This window comes from Salvelinus fontinalis, unplaced genomic scaffold (genome assembly GCF_029448725.1).
Source record: "Salvelinus fontinalis isolate EN_2023a unplaced genomic scaffold, ASM2944872v1 scaffold_0120, whole genome shotgun sequence".
NCBI lineage: Eukaryota > Metazoa > Chordata > Actinopteri > Salmoniformes > Salmonidae > Salvelinus > Salvelinus fontinalis.
The window spans coordinates 47,501-65,240 of record NW_026600329.1 but is presented as its reverse complement, the minus strand read 5'-3'; the positions used below and the strand labels follow the sequence as shown (position 1 = coordinate 65,240).

Genomic DNA, 17,740 nt, shown 5'->3' with positions numbered 1-17,740 from the left:
CACCCTAATCATGACTCCAGCCACCCTAATCATGACTCCAGCCACCCTAATCATGACTCCAGCCACCCTAGTCATGACTCCAGCCACCCTAGTCATGACTCCAGCCACCCTAATCATGACTCCAGCCACCCTAATCATGACTCCAGCCACCCTAGTCATGACTCCAGCCACCCTAATCATGACTCCAGCCACCCTAATCATGACTCCAGCCACCCTAATCATGACTCCAGCCACCCTAGTCATGACTCCAGCCACCCTAATCATAAACTGTTCTCTCTGCTACCGCACTGTAAGCGGTACCGGAGTGCCAAGTCTAGGTCCAAGAGGCTTCTAAACAGCTTCTACCCCCCAAGCTATAATACTCCTGAACAGCTAATCAAATGGCTACCCAGACTAAATGGAGACCCCCCCCCCCCCCCCCCCCCGCCATACGCTGCTGCTACTCTCTGTTATTGTCTTTAACACTTTAACATTCTGCATGTACATAATTATCTCAATTACCTCGACACCGGTGCCCCCGCACATTGACACATTGACTCTGTACCGGTACCCCCTGTATATATCCCCGCTATTGTTATTTACTGCTGCTCTTTAATTATTTATTTTTCTTATCTCTACTGTATGGTACAACATTACACCTGTTGTATGCGGCGCATGTGACAAATAACATGTGATTTGATTTAATACTTGGTGATAATTTGCTAACCATAACGCAAAATATGCTGATTTCAAAGCTGATTATCACCCAAAACTTTATTAATTCACTTCATTAATTGGCTAATATGTAGCATAGATTTGGTGTCATTTTGGTATCGAGTATCTGGATGATATCGGTACTGAAGCAGAAATTGTGGTATTGTGACAACAATACAGTATGACGTTCATGTTCATTCAGAATCAGAAGACATCCCAGTTGAGCCCAGATAATGTAACTATCAATATTTAATGAACTAGTTTCAATGGGGAAATGTCTTTCAAGTGATGGACACACACACACACACACACACACACACACACACACACACACACACACACACACACACACACACACACACACACACACACACACACACTATGTGAATGATTGATTCCACTTTTTAATCTATTTTATCATTCCATCAGTCATCAGTGAATCCATTTGTTGAGACGATGGCAGCATATGACTCCTTTAATTAAGAACCATTCCCTCTTTACCCACCCACCTCTCTCTCTTTACCCACCCACCTCTCTCTCTTTTTCTCCCTCTTCTCTCCATCCTTTAATCTCTCTTTTCAACTCTCTCTCTCACCACCCTTTGTTCCCCCTCTCTCTCTCTCTCTTTCTGTCTCTCTTTCTCTCTCGCTTTTCCTCCTGCTTTCTCTGTTCTTCCCTCTATCCGTTTCATTTTCTGTTCACCTTTCTCTACCCCTTCCCCCTCTCTCTCACCTCCCTTCACCCCACCCCTCTCTCTCTCCCTCTCTCTCTCTCCCTCCCCCTCTCTCTCTCCCTCTCTCTCTCCCTCCCTCCCTCCCTCTCTCTCCCCCTCCCTCTCTCTCTCTCCCTCTCTCTCTCTCTCTCCCCCTCTCTCTCTCTCTCCCTCTCTTTCACTCCACATTATAGATTTAATGTACATGTACTAGTCAGTCAGGGTATGGTGGGGATTAAGTGAAGAGGAGGACAGTTGAACACACTCTCACTGCTAACTCAAGGATGTCTATCACTGTTCAGACTGCCACAGGAAACCCACACAGAGAACTGTCAAGTTACTCTCTCCTTCTGAAAAGACACAGGCTGCGTCACAACGGACACCCTACTCCCCTTATAATACTTTTGGACAGGGCCCATCTGGTCAAAGTAGTGCACTATGTAGGGAATAGGGTGCCATTTGGGACTCAGATTGATATGAGGGTCAGAGTGCTGCTGTATCAATGGGTAGGAGGACTATAGCCTTGATCTCAGCTGGCGCTAGGCAACCAGAGAACGTTCCCCATGTGATTCTTAACCACTTCTCCCCCTCTAAATGGGGATGTAGGTTCTACTCCATATGTGGTGATACATTCCACCTGATGGAATACTGGAATAGTCCTTGTTCCATGTTTTCAGTTTATGGGGTGACTCATTATTATTGACGGCAAACTGCATAGAAACACACACACACACACACACACACACAGACTCAGAAACACACACACACACAGATGCACACACACACACACACACACACACACACACACACACAGATGCACACACACGCACGCACACACTTTCACACCCACCACACAATGATTAAGTAGGGAGCTGACCTGGAAATGTGGGGTTATACAAAGTTTTGGTTATCAATTGAAACGCTGACTAAACACTGACAAACAAAACACTGAGAAACCCTGAACACGTACAGCTCCAGATGGATGGACTGTGCGTGAGTGTGTGTGTTTGCGTGTGCGTGTCTGTGAACAGGGTACACATGTGGTTTAAGATGAATGGGGTCTTGTTTCAATGTTGAAACAGAGCAGAGTGGCAGAGCCCAGATAAGAGCAGTGGATTAATCAGGCCTTAAACGCTCAAACAACAACACTCTGGGCTCATTAACTACTGTCTGATTCACAACAGAACACACAGCCATGATGTCATAATGCACAGACAGAACACATAGCAACTACTGCAGCTCGGAATACAGGAGAACAGTAGGGCGGGGTGATGTCACAATGAACAACATCTTGTCTCAAGAGAACAACATCATCACACTGAAGGTCACTGTGGGTGTAGAAGATTTTTGGAAAAAAAGAGAGTCATTTGAAGATGGAAGGTTTTAAACTAATTTAAGAAGAGAGGATAGAAAGTGTAGGGAAAGTCATGTAGGTCCATTTATTTGGGTAGAGAGGATAATTTGGGTCGAGGGATTTGAAAAGAGAGGACAGTGGGGTAAAACTAATTTTGAGGAGATAGGACAGAGGGTTAAAACTAATTTTGAGGAGAGAGGACAGAGGGTTAAAACTAATTTTGAGGAGAGAGGACAGAGGGTTAAAACTAATTTTGAGGAGAGAGGACAGAGGGGTAAAACTAATTTTGAGAAGAGAGGACAGAGGGGTAAAACTCATTTTGAGAAGAGAGAACAGAGGTTTAAAACTAATTTTGAGAAGAGAGGACAGAGGGTTAAAACTCATCAGCGTTACATACAGTCTCCTCAGCCTTCAAAACAACACATTCACCCACCACCATCTATCTATGTCCAATATAATGGATGTTACACACACTGTTCATTAGGCCTTAATGAAACAACCATCACCAATATACAGACAAATACATGCGTTACAAACGGCACCCTATTCAATAGTGCACTACTTTAGACCAGGAACCATCGGGCTCTGACCATCATAGTACACTACTTTAGACCAGGAACCATCGGGCTCTGACCATCATAGTGCACTACTTTAGACCAGGAACCATCGGGCTCTGACCATCATAGTACACTACTTTAGACCAGGAACCATCGGGCTCTGACCATCATAGTACACTACTTTAGACCAGGAACCATAGGACTCTGACCATCATAGTACACTACTTTAGACCAGGAACCATCGGGCTCTGACCATCATAGTACACTACTTTAGACCAGGAACCATCGGGCTCTGACCATCATTGTACACTACTTTAGACCAGGAACCATCGGGCTCTGATCCTCATATGTGCACTATATAGGGAATAGGGTGCCATTCAGGACGCTACCCTACAATACCTACAAAATCTATATTCTATAATACCTACAGTACCTACATTCTACAATATCTATGTTACGCACGCCTCTGAGAAGAGGGAACGCAACTCCCTGCTACAACTCAACTCTCTGAAGTGCAAGAGGTATGGACTGTAGGTGCGAGTAAGGATGACACAAAAGCAGAATTTACCGTTTACTAGAATTTATTTTCTTACACGGTAATGTGGGGAAAAGGGGCTGGACGGACCCAAAGCAAAGAAAGTAAATATCAAAGTTCCCCCTCTCCTATCTAACCTGCCTACCCACTTAACTTACCTAACTTAACACCGCCTGGTGCCCTAACCAAAATACAGGGGGTGGTCCGCCCAGGTCTTACCTAGTGTGCCTAGACAGTAAATATACTACGGGTATATGTATGCCCTCGGGCCTCTTGCCTAAGCACTCCCAAAGTGCCTTCTCCTTCCCCCCTGGGAACAAAAGAAACAGAGTAATTATTAATGATTTCACAAACACTCACAAACACAGGACATAGAAAAACTGCTACCAACAACAACAGTACATACCACACTTTCTGATACACAACCCACACTATATCACAATCTAATTTTTCTCTCTCTCTCTCCAAATCTCAATCTCCAAATCTCTACTCCAAACTCAATCTCCAAACTCAACCCCAAATCTCAATCTCCAAATCTCAATCTCCAAATCTCAATCTCCAAATCTCAATCTCCAAATCTCAATCTCCAAATCTCAATCTCCAAATCTCAATCTCCAAATCTCAATCTCCAAATCTCAATCTCCAAATCTCAATCTCCAAATCTCAATCTCCTCTCTCTCCAAAACTCCTGGGGCAGAACACTGGCTTTTATCTTCAGGTGGCAATGGTGATTAGTGTCAGCTGCTTCTTGACGAGGGGGCGGGGTCAGCTCCAATCACCAATTAGCCTGGGGTTGACCAATCAGCTGGTTGGGGAGTACTTCAGGAAGCCATCTCCTGAAACACACACTCAAATACAAAACAGAACACAGAAACTGGGGAACGTAACAATCTACAATATCAATATTCTACAAAATCTACAATATCAATATTCTACAATATCTACAATGTAAATATTCTACAATATCTACAATATCTATATTCCACATGGGTGGGAAGAGAGAGGAGGGAGGGCGGAGGGTCTGAGTAACCAGTGTTACCGTGGTGATAGAACCTGGTCCTGGATTTTAAGAACACTGGTGACTGTTCTGTTACTGAGTCTGATGGGGCTGCAATGTTCCACCCCCACTGTAAACACACACACACACACACACACACACACACACACACACACACACACACACACACACACACACACACACACACACACACACACAGACAGACAGACAGACAGACAGACAGACAGACAGACAGACAGACAGACAGACAGACAGACACAAAGACAGACAGACAGACAGACACAAAGACAGACAGACAGACACAAAGACAGACGCACAGACACACGCACACACATACACACACATTTTTGATTTAAGAAAATACGTTCTTTGTTTACACAGTAACTCTTTGATCGACTACTGTCATCATTTAGAAATGCTGCTTGTGTTTCCAACTGGATCCCTCTGCTTTTAAGTGACTCAGTTCATGTTCTGCTAGAGCTCTGATGTCTAGAATCAGCCCGTAGTATGTAGACATTGTTATGAGGGTTTATTTCAGACAGGTGTACATTATAGTCTCTGAGACTGGTGATGCCTGGCTTACTACCTGGCTTACTACCTGCCTGACTACCTGGCTTACTACCTGGCTTACTACCTGGCTTACTACCTGGCTTACTACCTGGCTTACTACCCGGCTTACTACCCGGCTTACTACCCGGCTTACTACCCGGCTTACTACCCGGCTTACTACCCGGCTTACTATCCGGCTTACTACCCGGCTTACTACCCGGCTTACTACCTGGCTAGATCCGTCAGAGACAAACAGGGCGTCTCGCATTTAAAGGCACCTGATACGGAGTCAGATTGAAGTGCTATTAGAATGCCGTCATTCCTCTGACGTTTGGAGAGGATTCTGGGTCCATAACGACACTGTCTGTCACTATTCTAAGGTGTCGCCAGTGAGATTGTCATCACTCGTCACAACGTGCTCTTTGGAAATGCCAAGTTCTTTTCTTTCTTCTCTTTCATCTTCTTTCGTTCTTCTTTCCTGGAAAATATTGACGTTGACAAATTAGATTCATGGTCTTGTCTTGTCTCTTGGTGTCTCCTTGGCAGTACCGTGGTAACAGAGGCTCGCTGCCAACGGATAGAAAGGACAGACTGCTGAACAACATGGTAATAATGAAAATACGGGATAAATTGATCAGAAGTTCAGAGGGTTTTTGGGTTAAAGCAGAAGGAAACATTTCCTTTGGACCTTCTGTACGTTCCCACAGTGCACAGAAGTCAATTCAACGTCTATTCCACGTCGGTTCAAAGTCGTTTCATTGAAATGACGCGGAGGCGACGCTGAATCAACCAGTGTGTGCCCAGTGGGCCCGGACAATAAAGTCCTGCTCGTCTTCCCCTCAGGAGAAGTGAACCGCTGACACACAGAAAGAATGAAGCAGATTTTCATTTCACCACATTGAGATCATTATACCAACATTGTAATGAGGACCTCAGAGAGAAATAATCAATCAATCATTGGTGAATGGTTGGTGAAACAATTGTGTAGAATGATACGCGTGTGTACATACTAACAACTGATTGGTCCCTTTGTTTAAACCACCTGATGACAGATGTTGTGTCCCAAATGGAATTCTCTTCACTATAGCCCATAGGGCTCTGGTCTAAAGTAGTGCACTATAATAGGGAATAGGGCTCTGGTCTAAAGTAGTGCACTATATAGGGAATAGGGCTCTGGTCTAAAGTAGTGCACTATATAGGGAATAGGGCTCTGGTCTAAAGTAGTGCACTATATAGGGAATAGGGTTCAAGTCAAAAGTAGTGCACTAGATAGGGAATAAGGTGACCTTTGGAATGCAGAACAGAGAGAACAGTCTTGATGGTCAGTTGGTCATCTCTTTTAATCATTACAATCTTTCGAATCATGTCGACTTCTAACGGAACACAAAACAACATATTTCATTCCTCTTCTTCTCTGTTTAAGAACTTGGTATGTACATTCTACACATCATGGAGACGTCACGTCATGAGTAGGCTAGAGACAGGAGTTCACCTTGCCCACAGGAACCAATCCAGGGCCCGTATTCACAATACGTCTAAGAATAGGAGCAGGAGTGCTGATCTAGAATCAGGTTTGCCTTTCAGAACATAACAAATAAGATTACATGGACAGGGAGGACCTGATCCTAGATCAGCATTCAGATTACATGGACAGGCAGGACCTGATCCTAGATCGGCATTCAGATTACATGGACAGGGAGGACCTGATCCCAGATCAGCATTTATACTCTGAAATGAAACCTTTATTTAACCTTTATTTAACTAGGCAAGTCAGTTAAGAACAAATTCTTATTTACAAATACAGCCTACCCCGGCCAAACCCGGACAACGCTGAGCCAATTGTGTGCCACCCTATGGGACTCCCAATCACAGCCAGTTGTGATACAGCCTGGATTCAAACCAGGGTGTCTGTAGTGATGTCTGGCACTGCGCCACTCAGGAGATGCTTTGTGAATACAGGCCCAGGCCTTTAGCTGGTGTTAGTTAATAACAATGGGATTGCAGAGTTCGTTCCTGGTTAGTTAACGTAGTCAGGAAATCCTCTGGGCCCTACTCATGATGACGACGCCCTCGACTTCACACACTGTGCGTGGGTTGAGTGAGGACAGATCAGCGTCTCCCAAACTCGCTCCTATTGGGTATTAACCTTGTGCATCATCAAGCTCTGATTAGTCTGAGTAACGCTGGGATAGATCACAAGCACAGGAGTTTCTCCAGGACCTACGACCTAGAGGTTTTCCTGCACGGTGAGGTCACAGAACAAAACATCCACAGAAACAGAAAGCCTTGTATCTTCACCATCTATATGAACAGACGTTGTAATGTCTCCATTAGTCCACAGCGCCTGTCCACAACCATACAGACGTTGTAATGTCTCCATTAGTCCACAGCGCCTGTCCACAACCATACAGACGTTGTAGTGTCTCCATTAGTCCACAGCGCCTGTCCACAGCCATACAGACATTGTAATGTCTCCATTAGTCCACAGCGCCTGTCCACAGCCATACAGACGTTGTAATGTCTCCATTAGTCCACAGCGCCTGTCCACAACCATACAGACATTGTAATGTCTCCATTAGTCCACAACCATACAGACGTTGTAATGTCTCCATTAGTCCACAGCGCCTGTCCACAACCATACAGACGTTGTAATGTCTCCATTAGTCCACAGCCATACAGACATTCTGACAGAATATGTCGGGTCAACGAAAAGAGGAAGAGGGCAAAGGGGGGAGGGGTGCATGGAGGGGGGAGGGGGATACCCCATCTCTTATAGTCCCCCTGGAGGTAAGAGCTGGTATGATGCATCCTTGTGTCTGATTGGTGGGCGATGGGTTGGCTGTCCTTTTAGAACCTGAATAACTTACATTTTATACAGTCTGTCTGTTTCTCTGTCTGTTTCTCTGTCTGTTTCTCTGTCTGTTTCTCTGTCTGTTTCTCTGTCTGTTTCTCTGTCTGTCCACTCAAATGGGGCCAACAGTTCATGGTGAAACTCAATATTCACTCCAAAAAAAATTGTACCCAAACAAACTACCCATAATCCTCTCAGAGAGACCGTGAGAGGTCCAGTCCTCCACAGTCCCATAATCCTTGGGGGTTCCAGAAATGTCTGTCAGAATGCCAGACAGACCTGGCAACATTCTAGAATGTCCTGTTTTTCCACAGCTGAGTCTGTTCTCTGGGGTGTTCTGATCTAGTCCTGTCCTGAGAGGGCCGAGATAGAACGCTCTGGGAGGAACGTGTGTGTGTGTGTGTGTGTGTCTGTGTGTGTGTGTGTGTGTGTGTGTGTGTGTGTGTGTGTGTGTGTGTGTGTGTGTGTGTGTGTGTGTGTGTGTGTGTGTGTGTGTGTGTGTGTGTGTGTGTGTGGTGTGTGTGTGTGTGGTGTGTGTGTGTAAATCTGTGTAAATGTCACTTATTTTGACACGGATTAGATCTATAATATAAATGGTTAAGTTATGCAAGATGTTATCAACAAGACGTCTCCATGGTTGTTTGGGTAGGAACGTGCTGAACTAAACTAAACTGTGCTGGCCAACAGTGAAGTACGGTGGCTGCTGAGGGTCATACAGAACCACAGAGCTGATCTTTCAAATGGCACTCTATGCATTATACAGGGCTCTGGTCTAAAGTAGTGGACTATATAGGGAATAGGGCTCTGGTCAAAAGTAGTGCACTATTAGGGAATAGGGCTCTGGTCAAAAGTAGTGCACTATATAGGGAATAGGGCTCTGGTCAAAAGTAGTGCACTATATAGGGAATAGGGCTCTGGTCAAAAGTAGTGCACTATATAGGGAATATGGCTCTGGTCAAAAGTAGTGCACTATATAGGGAATAGGGCTCCGGTCTAAAGTAGTGCACTATATAGGGAATAGGGTTTCGGTCTAAAGTAGTGCACTAGATAGGGAATAGGGATCCATTTGGGCCTCCGTAGCAGTAGAGAACAGGGACACACGGTGTGGACTTACACACTTTCTCACATGAATTTGAAAACGGTGGGTAAATACCTCCAGCCAATGTGAACCTACACCAATCCTATGCTTTAAATGATTGACGGGGGTGCTAGTGCACACTTCCAGAAAAGGGAGGAGAATCGGATCACAGCCAGGGAGTTGTTGAGCGAGGGTAGCGTTTGGTTGGCGGTCGTACACATGGACACAGCTAGCAGGCCTGCTAGTTTTCCTTTAGCAGTAGTTCTCGTCAACCGTGATGTTCGTGGTCAACGAAGAGATTTCCTTGAGGTCCTGAACACAGTGGGGAACGTGGTCCATCCCGTGTGGTCAAAATATGGTCACAGAGAAAGAAACAGTAAAATCGTTCATATTTTCAGACTATCGAGCCTTCTGTACCTGCAGTCAACCAATCAATCAACCAACCGATCAATCCATAGGATCTGGACCTGCAGTGCAATAACGGTCCCCTCCAGTAGGTGTGTTGTCTCTTTCTACACCAGAACACTTTAGCAATGTATCTATCAATCAACCAATCAATCCATAGGATCTGGACCTGCAGTCAACCAATCAACCAATCAATCCATAGGCCGGGGATGGTCTTCCCCCGTTGGTCAGAAGTTGCTTTCGGCTCCCTCCTCTGGGCGTGTATAACTCTGCGCCCTCTCCACCAGACAAACGTCCTCCATCAGAGTGCTGCAGTTGTTAGTGCCACCGTGTGGTGTGGAGGGACACTGCAGGCAGGATGGAGTCTTTGCTTTATCCGTCCTGTTGTGGCAGGACCCCACCAGTCTACTGCTCTCATTGGGGGTGATGGAGGTTGAGGCAGGGATAGGATCTGGGTCGTAGTCGGGGTTGGGGGTTAACTGTGAGTCTTTAGGGTTGCTGCCGTTGTCTTGGACACCGGCCAGGTTGCCGGTGACGATGCTGCCGCTCTTGACGTGAGGCGTGTGGCTGTATGTATGACGGTACTCTTCCTCGATGTCTTTACCCAGCTTCCATCTCTTCCACTTTTTCAACATCTCAGACTGGACCTGGAGAGAGACAAACAGATGGAGGGAGAGAGAAGGAGAGAGGAGGGAGGAAAAAAGGGAGAGAGAGAGAGACAGAGAGAGAGAGCGGAGCAGATGAAGACAGATAATGATAAGATTCTATAAGAGGCGGGAGACAAGAGAGAGAGGGGGAGAGGGAGAGAGGAGTGAGAGGGAAAAGGGGATTCAGACTCACCTCTTTGTTGACGAAACAATACAAGATGGCCACCAGTAGGCCCTGTAGAGAGGGAGAGGTTAAGAACACCTTATCACCATGGTAACACACCATAACACCACATTAGTTTAGTTTATTAGGATCCCCATTAGCTACCGCACATGTCTCAGCTACTCTTCCTGGGGTCCACATAAAAGACAAATACATGACAAAGTAGAGAACAGTAATAGAAGTGGGAGAAAAAGTATCCAATTGTCATACTTGAGTAAAAGTAAAGATGACTTAATAGAAAATGACTCAAGTAAAAGTGAATGTCACCCGGTAAAATTCTACTTGAGTAAAAGTAAAAAACGTATTTGTTTTTAAATACACTTAAGTATCAAAAGCAAATGTAATTGCTAAAATATACTTACGTATCAAAAGTAAAAGTATACATCATTTCAAATTCCTTATATTTAGCAAACCAAATGGCACGATTTTCTTGTTTTTTTTAAATTTATGAACAGCCAGGGTCACGCTCCAACATTCAGACATAATTTATAAACAAAGCAGGTGTGTTTAGTGAGTCCACCAGATCAGAGACAATAGGGATGACCAGAGATGTTCTCTTGATAAGTGTGTTTAGTGAGTCCACCAGATCAGAGGCAGTAGGGATACGTGTGTTTAGTGAGTCCACCAGATCAGAGGCAGTAGGGATACGTGTGTTTAGTGAGTCCACCAGATCAGAGGCAGTAGGGATACGTGTTTTTAGTGAGTCCACCAGATCAGAGACAATAGGGATGACCAGAGATGTTCTCTTGATAGGTGTGTGAATTTGACCTTTTTCCTGTCAGAATGTAATGAGTAATTTTGGGGGACAGCGGAAATGTATGAAGTAAAAGTAAAAGTTGTCAAAAAATATGAATAGTAAAGTAAAGATACAAAAAAAAAACGACTTAAGTAGTACTTTAAAGTATTTTTACTTTAGTACTTTACACCAGTAATTAATAGACAAGAACAAGATAAGATGTTACATGAAATACTATTATTTATTTATTTTTTATATATTTTGGAAAGACACCAAGAGACAACAAAAATAATATTTACACACTATTCATATGTACATGTTCATATTCACATTACGGTCTTATTACTACCCTATTTCACCTCTATGACAGCGTTACACCTTATCGCCATGGTGACACAACATAACACCACATTACAGTCTTAATAATGTAATGTCCTGTGGGCCCTGGCCAAAAATAGTGCACTATATAAGGAATAGGGCCCTGGCCAAAAATAGTGCACTATATAAGGAATAGGGTGCCATTTGGGACAAATCCGATGATGCCCATACAGGAAGTGATGTAAGTTTGATCTCCTGACCTGGAAGGAGTTGAAGAGGAGGTCATAGAAGAGGCGGATGAGACGCATCTTGGAACCTTTGGGGACGGACTCATCGATGACTAAGGTGAAGAGGATGGCGTGAATACCCAGCAGAGGGATGAGGGTCAGAGTGGATTTAGCCAGCCTGAGAGAGAGAGAGAGAGAGAGAGAGAGAGAGAAGGGGGAGAGAGAGAAGGGGGAGAAGGTGAGAGAGTATGAGGGAGAGATAGAAGGGGGAGAAGGTGAGAGAGAAAGAGAAAGGGGGGAGGGCGACAGAATGAAAAGGGGGAGGAGAAGGAGAGAGATGGAGAGGGAGAGAGATTGAGAGTTATCAAATTGAAAGAAGGAGGCAGAAGGGGCAAGAGAAAAGTTGGGGGTCATAAAAGGAGGATGTTACAGAGACCAACCACACAATAGACACACAATGTTATAACCTGTTAATATATCAAGTACATGACTTTAGAAGGGAACATGGGATGGAGGGATTTGTAGTCCTCAACCACCTGAATTTGTAATCTGTGTATCTCATCTGATGGGCCTTGAGCTTCGACATCAGGATCTTTATAATCCGGATGAAGATAAAGAAATTCATCTGAGAAAGAGAACGAGAAAAAGACAAAAGGAGAAAGAAATTAAGCCCACCCTAAATATTAGCATAGTCAGTCTATCTGTCTATCTGTCTGTCTGTCTGTCTGTCTGTCTGTCTGTCTGTCTGTCTGTCTGTCTGTCTGTCTGTCTGTCTGTCTGTCTGTGTGGGTGTGATATAGGCAGGGTCTCCCAGAACAATAACTTCTTCTACTAACATACATGGTCACTGTAAAAATGATTCAGGCACTAAGTAAATATTACCCCTCGACATCTATGATTTTAACATGAAAATGCAGGTTTCTGGTTTTACGTCAATATTTGACTATCTTAACTTAATTTTAATGTGTTCAAAAACATGACATTGTAAATGTAAATTCAATGTAATATACTGGGTCTAATTTAGTCAATTTTCACTCTAAACATAATAATTGTTTTTGCAACAACTTGCCAAGTGGCTCTGTTTTTAGAGGATTGTGGGTAATTCAGCATTATTAGACCTCGTGATACAGATGTGCTATGAGGTGTAATGGTTCCTTCATGCAGGAGGATAATTACTCAGTTAGATGTGCTATGAGGTGTAATGGTTCCTTCATGCAGGAGGATAATTACTCAGTTAGATGTGCTATGAGGTGTAATGGTTCCTTCGTGCAGGAGGATAATTACTCAGTTAGATGTGCTATGAGGTGTAATGGTTCCTTCATGCAGGAGGATATTTATTCAGTTAGATGTGCTATGAGGTGTAATGGTTCCTTCATGCAGGAGGATAATTACTCAGTTAGTTGTGCTATGAGGTGTAATGGTTCCTTCATGCTGGAGGATATTTACTCAGTTAGATGTGCTATGAGGTGTAATGGTTCCTTCATGCAGGAGGATAATTACTCAGTTAGATGTGCTATGAGGTGTAATGGTTCCTTCATGCAGGAGGATAATTACTCAGTTAGATGTGCTATGAGGTGTAATGGTTCCTTCATGCAGGAGGATATTTACTCAGTTAGATGTGCTATGAGGTGTAATGGTTCCTTCATGCTGGAGGATATTTACTCAGTTAGATGTGCTATGAGGTGTAATGGTTCCTTCATGCAGGAGGATGTTTACTCAGTTAGATGTGCTATGAGGTGTAATGGTTCCGTCATGCAGGAGGAACAAACAGCATCTTACAGTGTTTGCAGTCCTACCTCCACTGACTGCTAGTGGAATGAGTACTGTGTTTATCAATACCTGCTAAAGTGGGTTAAAATGCAAATAATTGAAGATGTAAAATAACCTTTTTAAACATTAAGACTTAGACTTAAGACTTGGAATTTATAAAATATATAATATTTAAAATAAAAATTAAGATTTATGATTTATGCGATATTCTAGTTACTGAACTTAATATATCAGTGTTTGTGCATCATAGTACCTCATGTTGACATACTCTGGAAGCTGATGCAGATAGTTAAGTCATTTTTATACTCAGAATACCTCATGTTGAAATACTCTAGAGATCAACGGATAGAGTGGAAGAGTGAGAGAGAGAGAGAGTGAGAGAAGGGGGGGAGAGAGATGGGGGAGAGAGAGAGCAAGAGAGAGAGAAAAAGAGAGAGAGATGGGGGGAAGAGAGAGAGAGGAAGAGAGAGAGGGGGAAGACGAGAGAGAGAGAGAGAGAGAGAGGGAGAGAGGAGAGAAGAGAGAGAGAGGGGGTGAAGATAGAGAGAGAGAGTGAGAGAAAGAGAGAAAGAGGGGGGGAAGAGAGAGAGAGGGGGAAGAGAGAGAGGGGGGGGAAGAGAGAGAGAGAGAGAGAGAGAGAGAGAGAGAGAGAGAGAGAGTAAACTCACCAGGTAAGCTAACAGGATGGGAGAACGTATAATCCACCAGTAACCCATGTTGATGTTCCTCTCCCAGCACCTAAACAACATAATCATCATCATCATCCACATCGTCACTACCACCATCATCATCATCATTTTTATCATCAACACCACCATCATCACCATCATGGGAACAGTCTAAGGAGAGAGAGAGTGAACAGTCTAAGGAGAGAGAGAGGGAACAGTCTAAGGAGAGAGAGAGGGAACAGTCTAAGGAGAGAGAGAGGGAACAGTCTAAGGAGAGAGAGAGGGAACAGTCTAAGGAGAGAGAGAGGGAACAGTCTAAGGAGAGAGAGAGGGAACAGTCTAAGGAGAGAGGGAACAGTCTAAGGAGAGAGGGAACAGTCTAAGGAGAGAGAGAGGGAACAGTCTAAGGAGAGAGAGAGGGAACAGTCTAAGGAGAGAGAGGGAACAGTCTAAGGAGAGAGAGAGGGAACAGTCTCAAGGAGAGAGAGGGAATGGTCTAAGGAGAGAGAGAACAGTCTCAAGGAGAGAGAGGGAATGGTCTAAGGAGAGAGGGAATAGTCTAAGGAGAGAGGGAACAGTCTAAGGAGAGAGAGAGGGAACAGTCTAAGGAGAGAGAGAGGGAACAGTCTAAGGAGAGAGGGAACAGTCTAAGGAGAGAGAGAGGGAACAGTCTAAGGAGAGAGAGAGGGAACAGTCTAAGGAAAGAGAGGGAACAGTCTAAGGAGAGAGAGAGGGAACAGTCTAAGGAGAGAGAGAGGGAACAGTCTAAGGAGAGAGAGAGGGAACAGTCTAAGGAGAGAGGGAACAGTCTAAGGAGAGAGAGGGAATGGTCTAAGGAGAGAGAGAACAGTCTAAGGAGAGAGAGAGGGAACAGTCTAAGGAGAGAGGGAACAGTCTAAGGAGAGAGGGAACAGTCTAAGGAGAGAGGGAACAGTCTAAGGAGAGAGGGAACAGTCTAAGGAGAGAGAGAACAGTCTAAGGAGAGAGAGAGGGAACAGTCTAAGGAGAGAGGGAACAGTCTAAGGAGAGAGAGAGGGAACAGTCTAAGGAGAGAGAGAGGGAACAGTCTAAGGAGAGAGAGAGGGAATGGTCTAAGGAGAGAGAGAGGGAACAGTCTAAGGAGAGAGAGAGGGAACAGTCCAAGGAGAGCCATGGTACAGTCAATAACACAATAGAAAAAAAGTCCATATACAGTGTGTGCAAATGGCGTGAGGAGGTAAGGCAATAAATAGGCCATAGTAGCAAAGAAATTAGAATTTAGCAGATTAACACTGGAGTGATAGATGAGCAGATGATGGTGTGTAAGTAGTGATACTGGTGTGCAAAGGAGCAGCAAAGTAAATAAAACACTATGGGGATGAGGTAGGTACATTGAGTGGGCTATTTACAGGTGGACTATGTACAGCTGCAGCGATCGGTTAGCTGCTCAGATAGCTGATGTTTAAAGTTAGTGAGGGAAATGTAAGTCTCCAGCTTCAGCGATTTTTGCAATTCGTTCCAGTCACTGGCAGCAGAGAACTGGAAGGAAAGGCGCCCAAAGGGGGTGCTGCCTTTGTGAATGACCAGTGAGATATACCTGCTGGAGCGCGTGCTACGGGTGGGTGTTGTTATCGTGACCAGTGAGATATACCTGCTGGAGCGCGTGCTACGGGTGGGTGTTGTTATCGTGACCAGTGAGATATACCTGCTGGAGCGCGTGCTACGGGTGGGTGTTGTTATCGTGACCAGTGAGATATACCTGCTGGAGCGCGTGCTATGGGTGGGTGTTGTTATCGTGACCAGTGAGATATACCTGCTGGAGCGCGTGCTACGGGTGGGTGTTGTTATCGTGACCAGTGAGATATACCTGCTGGAGCGCGTGCTACGGGTGGGTGTTGTTATCGTGACCAGTGAGATATACCTGCTGGAGCGCGTGCTACGGGTGGGTGTTATGGTGACCAGTGAGATATACCTGCTGGAGCGCGTGCTACGTGTGGGTGTTGTTATCGTGACCAGTGAGATATACTTGCTGGAGCGCGTGCTACGGGTGGGTGTTGTTATCGTGACCAGTGAGATATACCTGCTGGAGCGCGTGCTACGGGTGGGTGTTGTTATCGTGACCAGTGAGATATACCTGCTGGAGCGCGTGCTACGGGTGGGTGTTGTTATCGTGACCAGTGAGATATACCTGCTGGAGCGCGTGCTACGGGTGGGTGTTGTTATCGTGACCAGTGAGATATACCTGCTGGAGCGCGTGCTACGGGTGGGTGTTATGGTGACCAGTGAGATATACCTGCTGGAGCGCGTGCTACGGGTGGGTGTTGTTATCGTGACCAGTGAGATATACCTGCTGGAGCGCGTGCTACGGGTGGGTGTTGTTATCGTGACCAGTGAGATATACCTGCTGGAGCGCGTGCTACGGGTGGGTGTTGTTATCGTGACCAGTGAGATATACCTGCTGGAGCGCGTGCTACGTGTGGGTGTTGTTATCGTGACCAGTGAGATATACCTGCTGGAGCTCGTGCTACGGGTGGGTGTTGTTATCGTGACCAGTGAGCTGAGATTTACCTCACAGATTTTTAACTGATAATATTTGGGCAATTCCACATTAACCGAATGACACTGAGAATCAGATTTTTCACTTTAAAATGTATACTAAACAAAAAGCATTGATTACATACAACTCTATATGCACAAGGACTACTTTTAACGATGTACACAGAACATTTTACAAAAACACATATACAGGAGGAACTGTGCAGATGTTTTTCCAGTAAATGTTTACATTTTGTATTTACTATATACATTTGTTGTATGGACTTGTATGGTTTACTAAGAAAGATATGTGTCTCAGCATCATTCCGTTACCATGGAAACGACACATTTAATAAATAATATTTTATTCACTCACTCTTCATTCTCGTACAGGTATTTGACTATCACCCACGGCAACACGAATATCAGAGGAGCACCTGATGAGAAGGAGAAAAAAGAGAGGGAAGATCACCACACACACACACACACACACACACACACACACACACACACACACACACACACACACACACACACACACACACACACACACACACACACACACACACACACACACACACACACACACACACACACACACACACACACACACACCCTCCTCACCCCAGCCGATAAACAGGTAGATACAGAAGTAGTTTCTCTCAGTGAACACGGTGATGACCAGGAGGCTGTGCAGGTAGATGCCTTCCACCAGCAGCCAATAGTTGTTGGCGATGACGCTGTACTGCATCATCACCATGGCGATACGGCACCCGGCAACCGTCTACGAGAGAGACAGGAAGAAGACCATATATAAAGACGTTGCTATGCAGAGACACACACTAGGGTAACACACACACCTGGATAACACACACACACACACAC

General features: G+C 44.8%; 1 protein-coding gene across 2 annotated transcripts in view; it reads right to left on the bottom strand.

Annotated features, from left to right (window-relative positions):
• Positions 1 to 6,739: 6,739 nt before the first annotated feature.
• The window catches only part of LOC129843341 (glucagon receptor-like), a 35,398-nt gene continuing 24,397 nt past the window's right edge, over positions 6,740 to 17,740 (bottom strand). For both annotated transcript variants that reach the window (XM_055911983.1, XM_055911982.1), the window contains exons 7-13: positions 17,480 to 17,639; positions 17,232 to 17,292; positions 14,342 to 14,411; positions 12,440 to 12,528; positions 11,937 to 12,081; positions 10,593 to 10,634; positions 6,740 to 10,399 (exon numbers count right to left, since the gene is read on the bottom strand). In XM_055911983.1, coding sequence (XP_055767958.1) covers positions 9,980 to 10,399; positions 10,593 to 10,634; positions 11,937 to 12,081; positions 12,440 to 12,528; positions 14,342 to 14,411; positions 17,232 to 17,292; positions 17,480 to 17,639 — 987 coding nt within the window. In that variant the 3' untranslated portion in view covers positions 6,740 to 9,979. The remainder of the gene's footprint in view (positions 10,400 to 10,592; positions 10,635 to 11,936; positions 12,082 to 12,439; positions 12,529 to 14,341; positions 14,412 to 17,231; positions 17,293 to 17,479; positions 17,640 to 17,740) is intronic.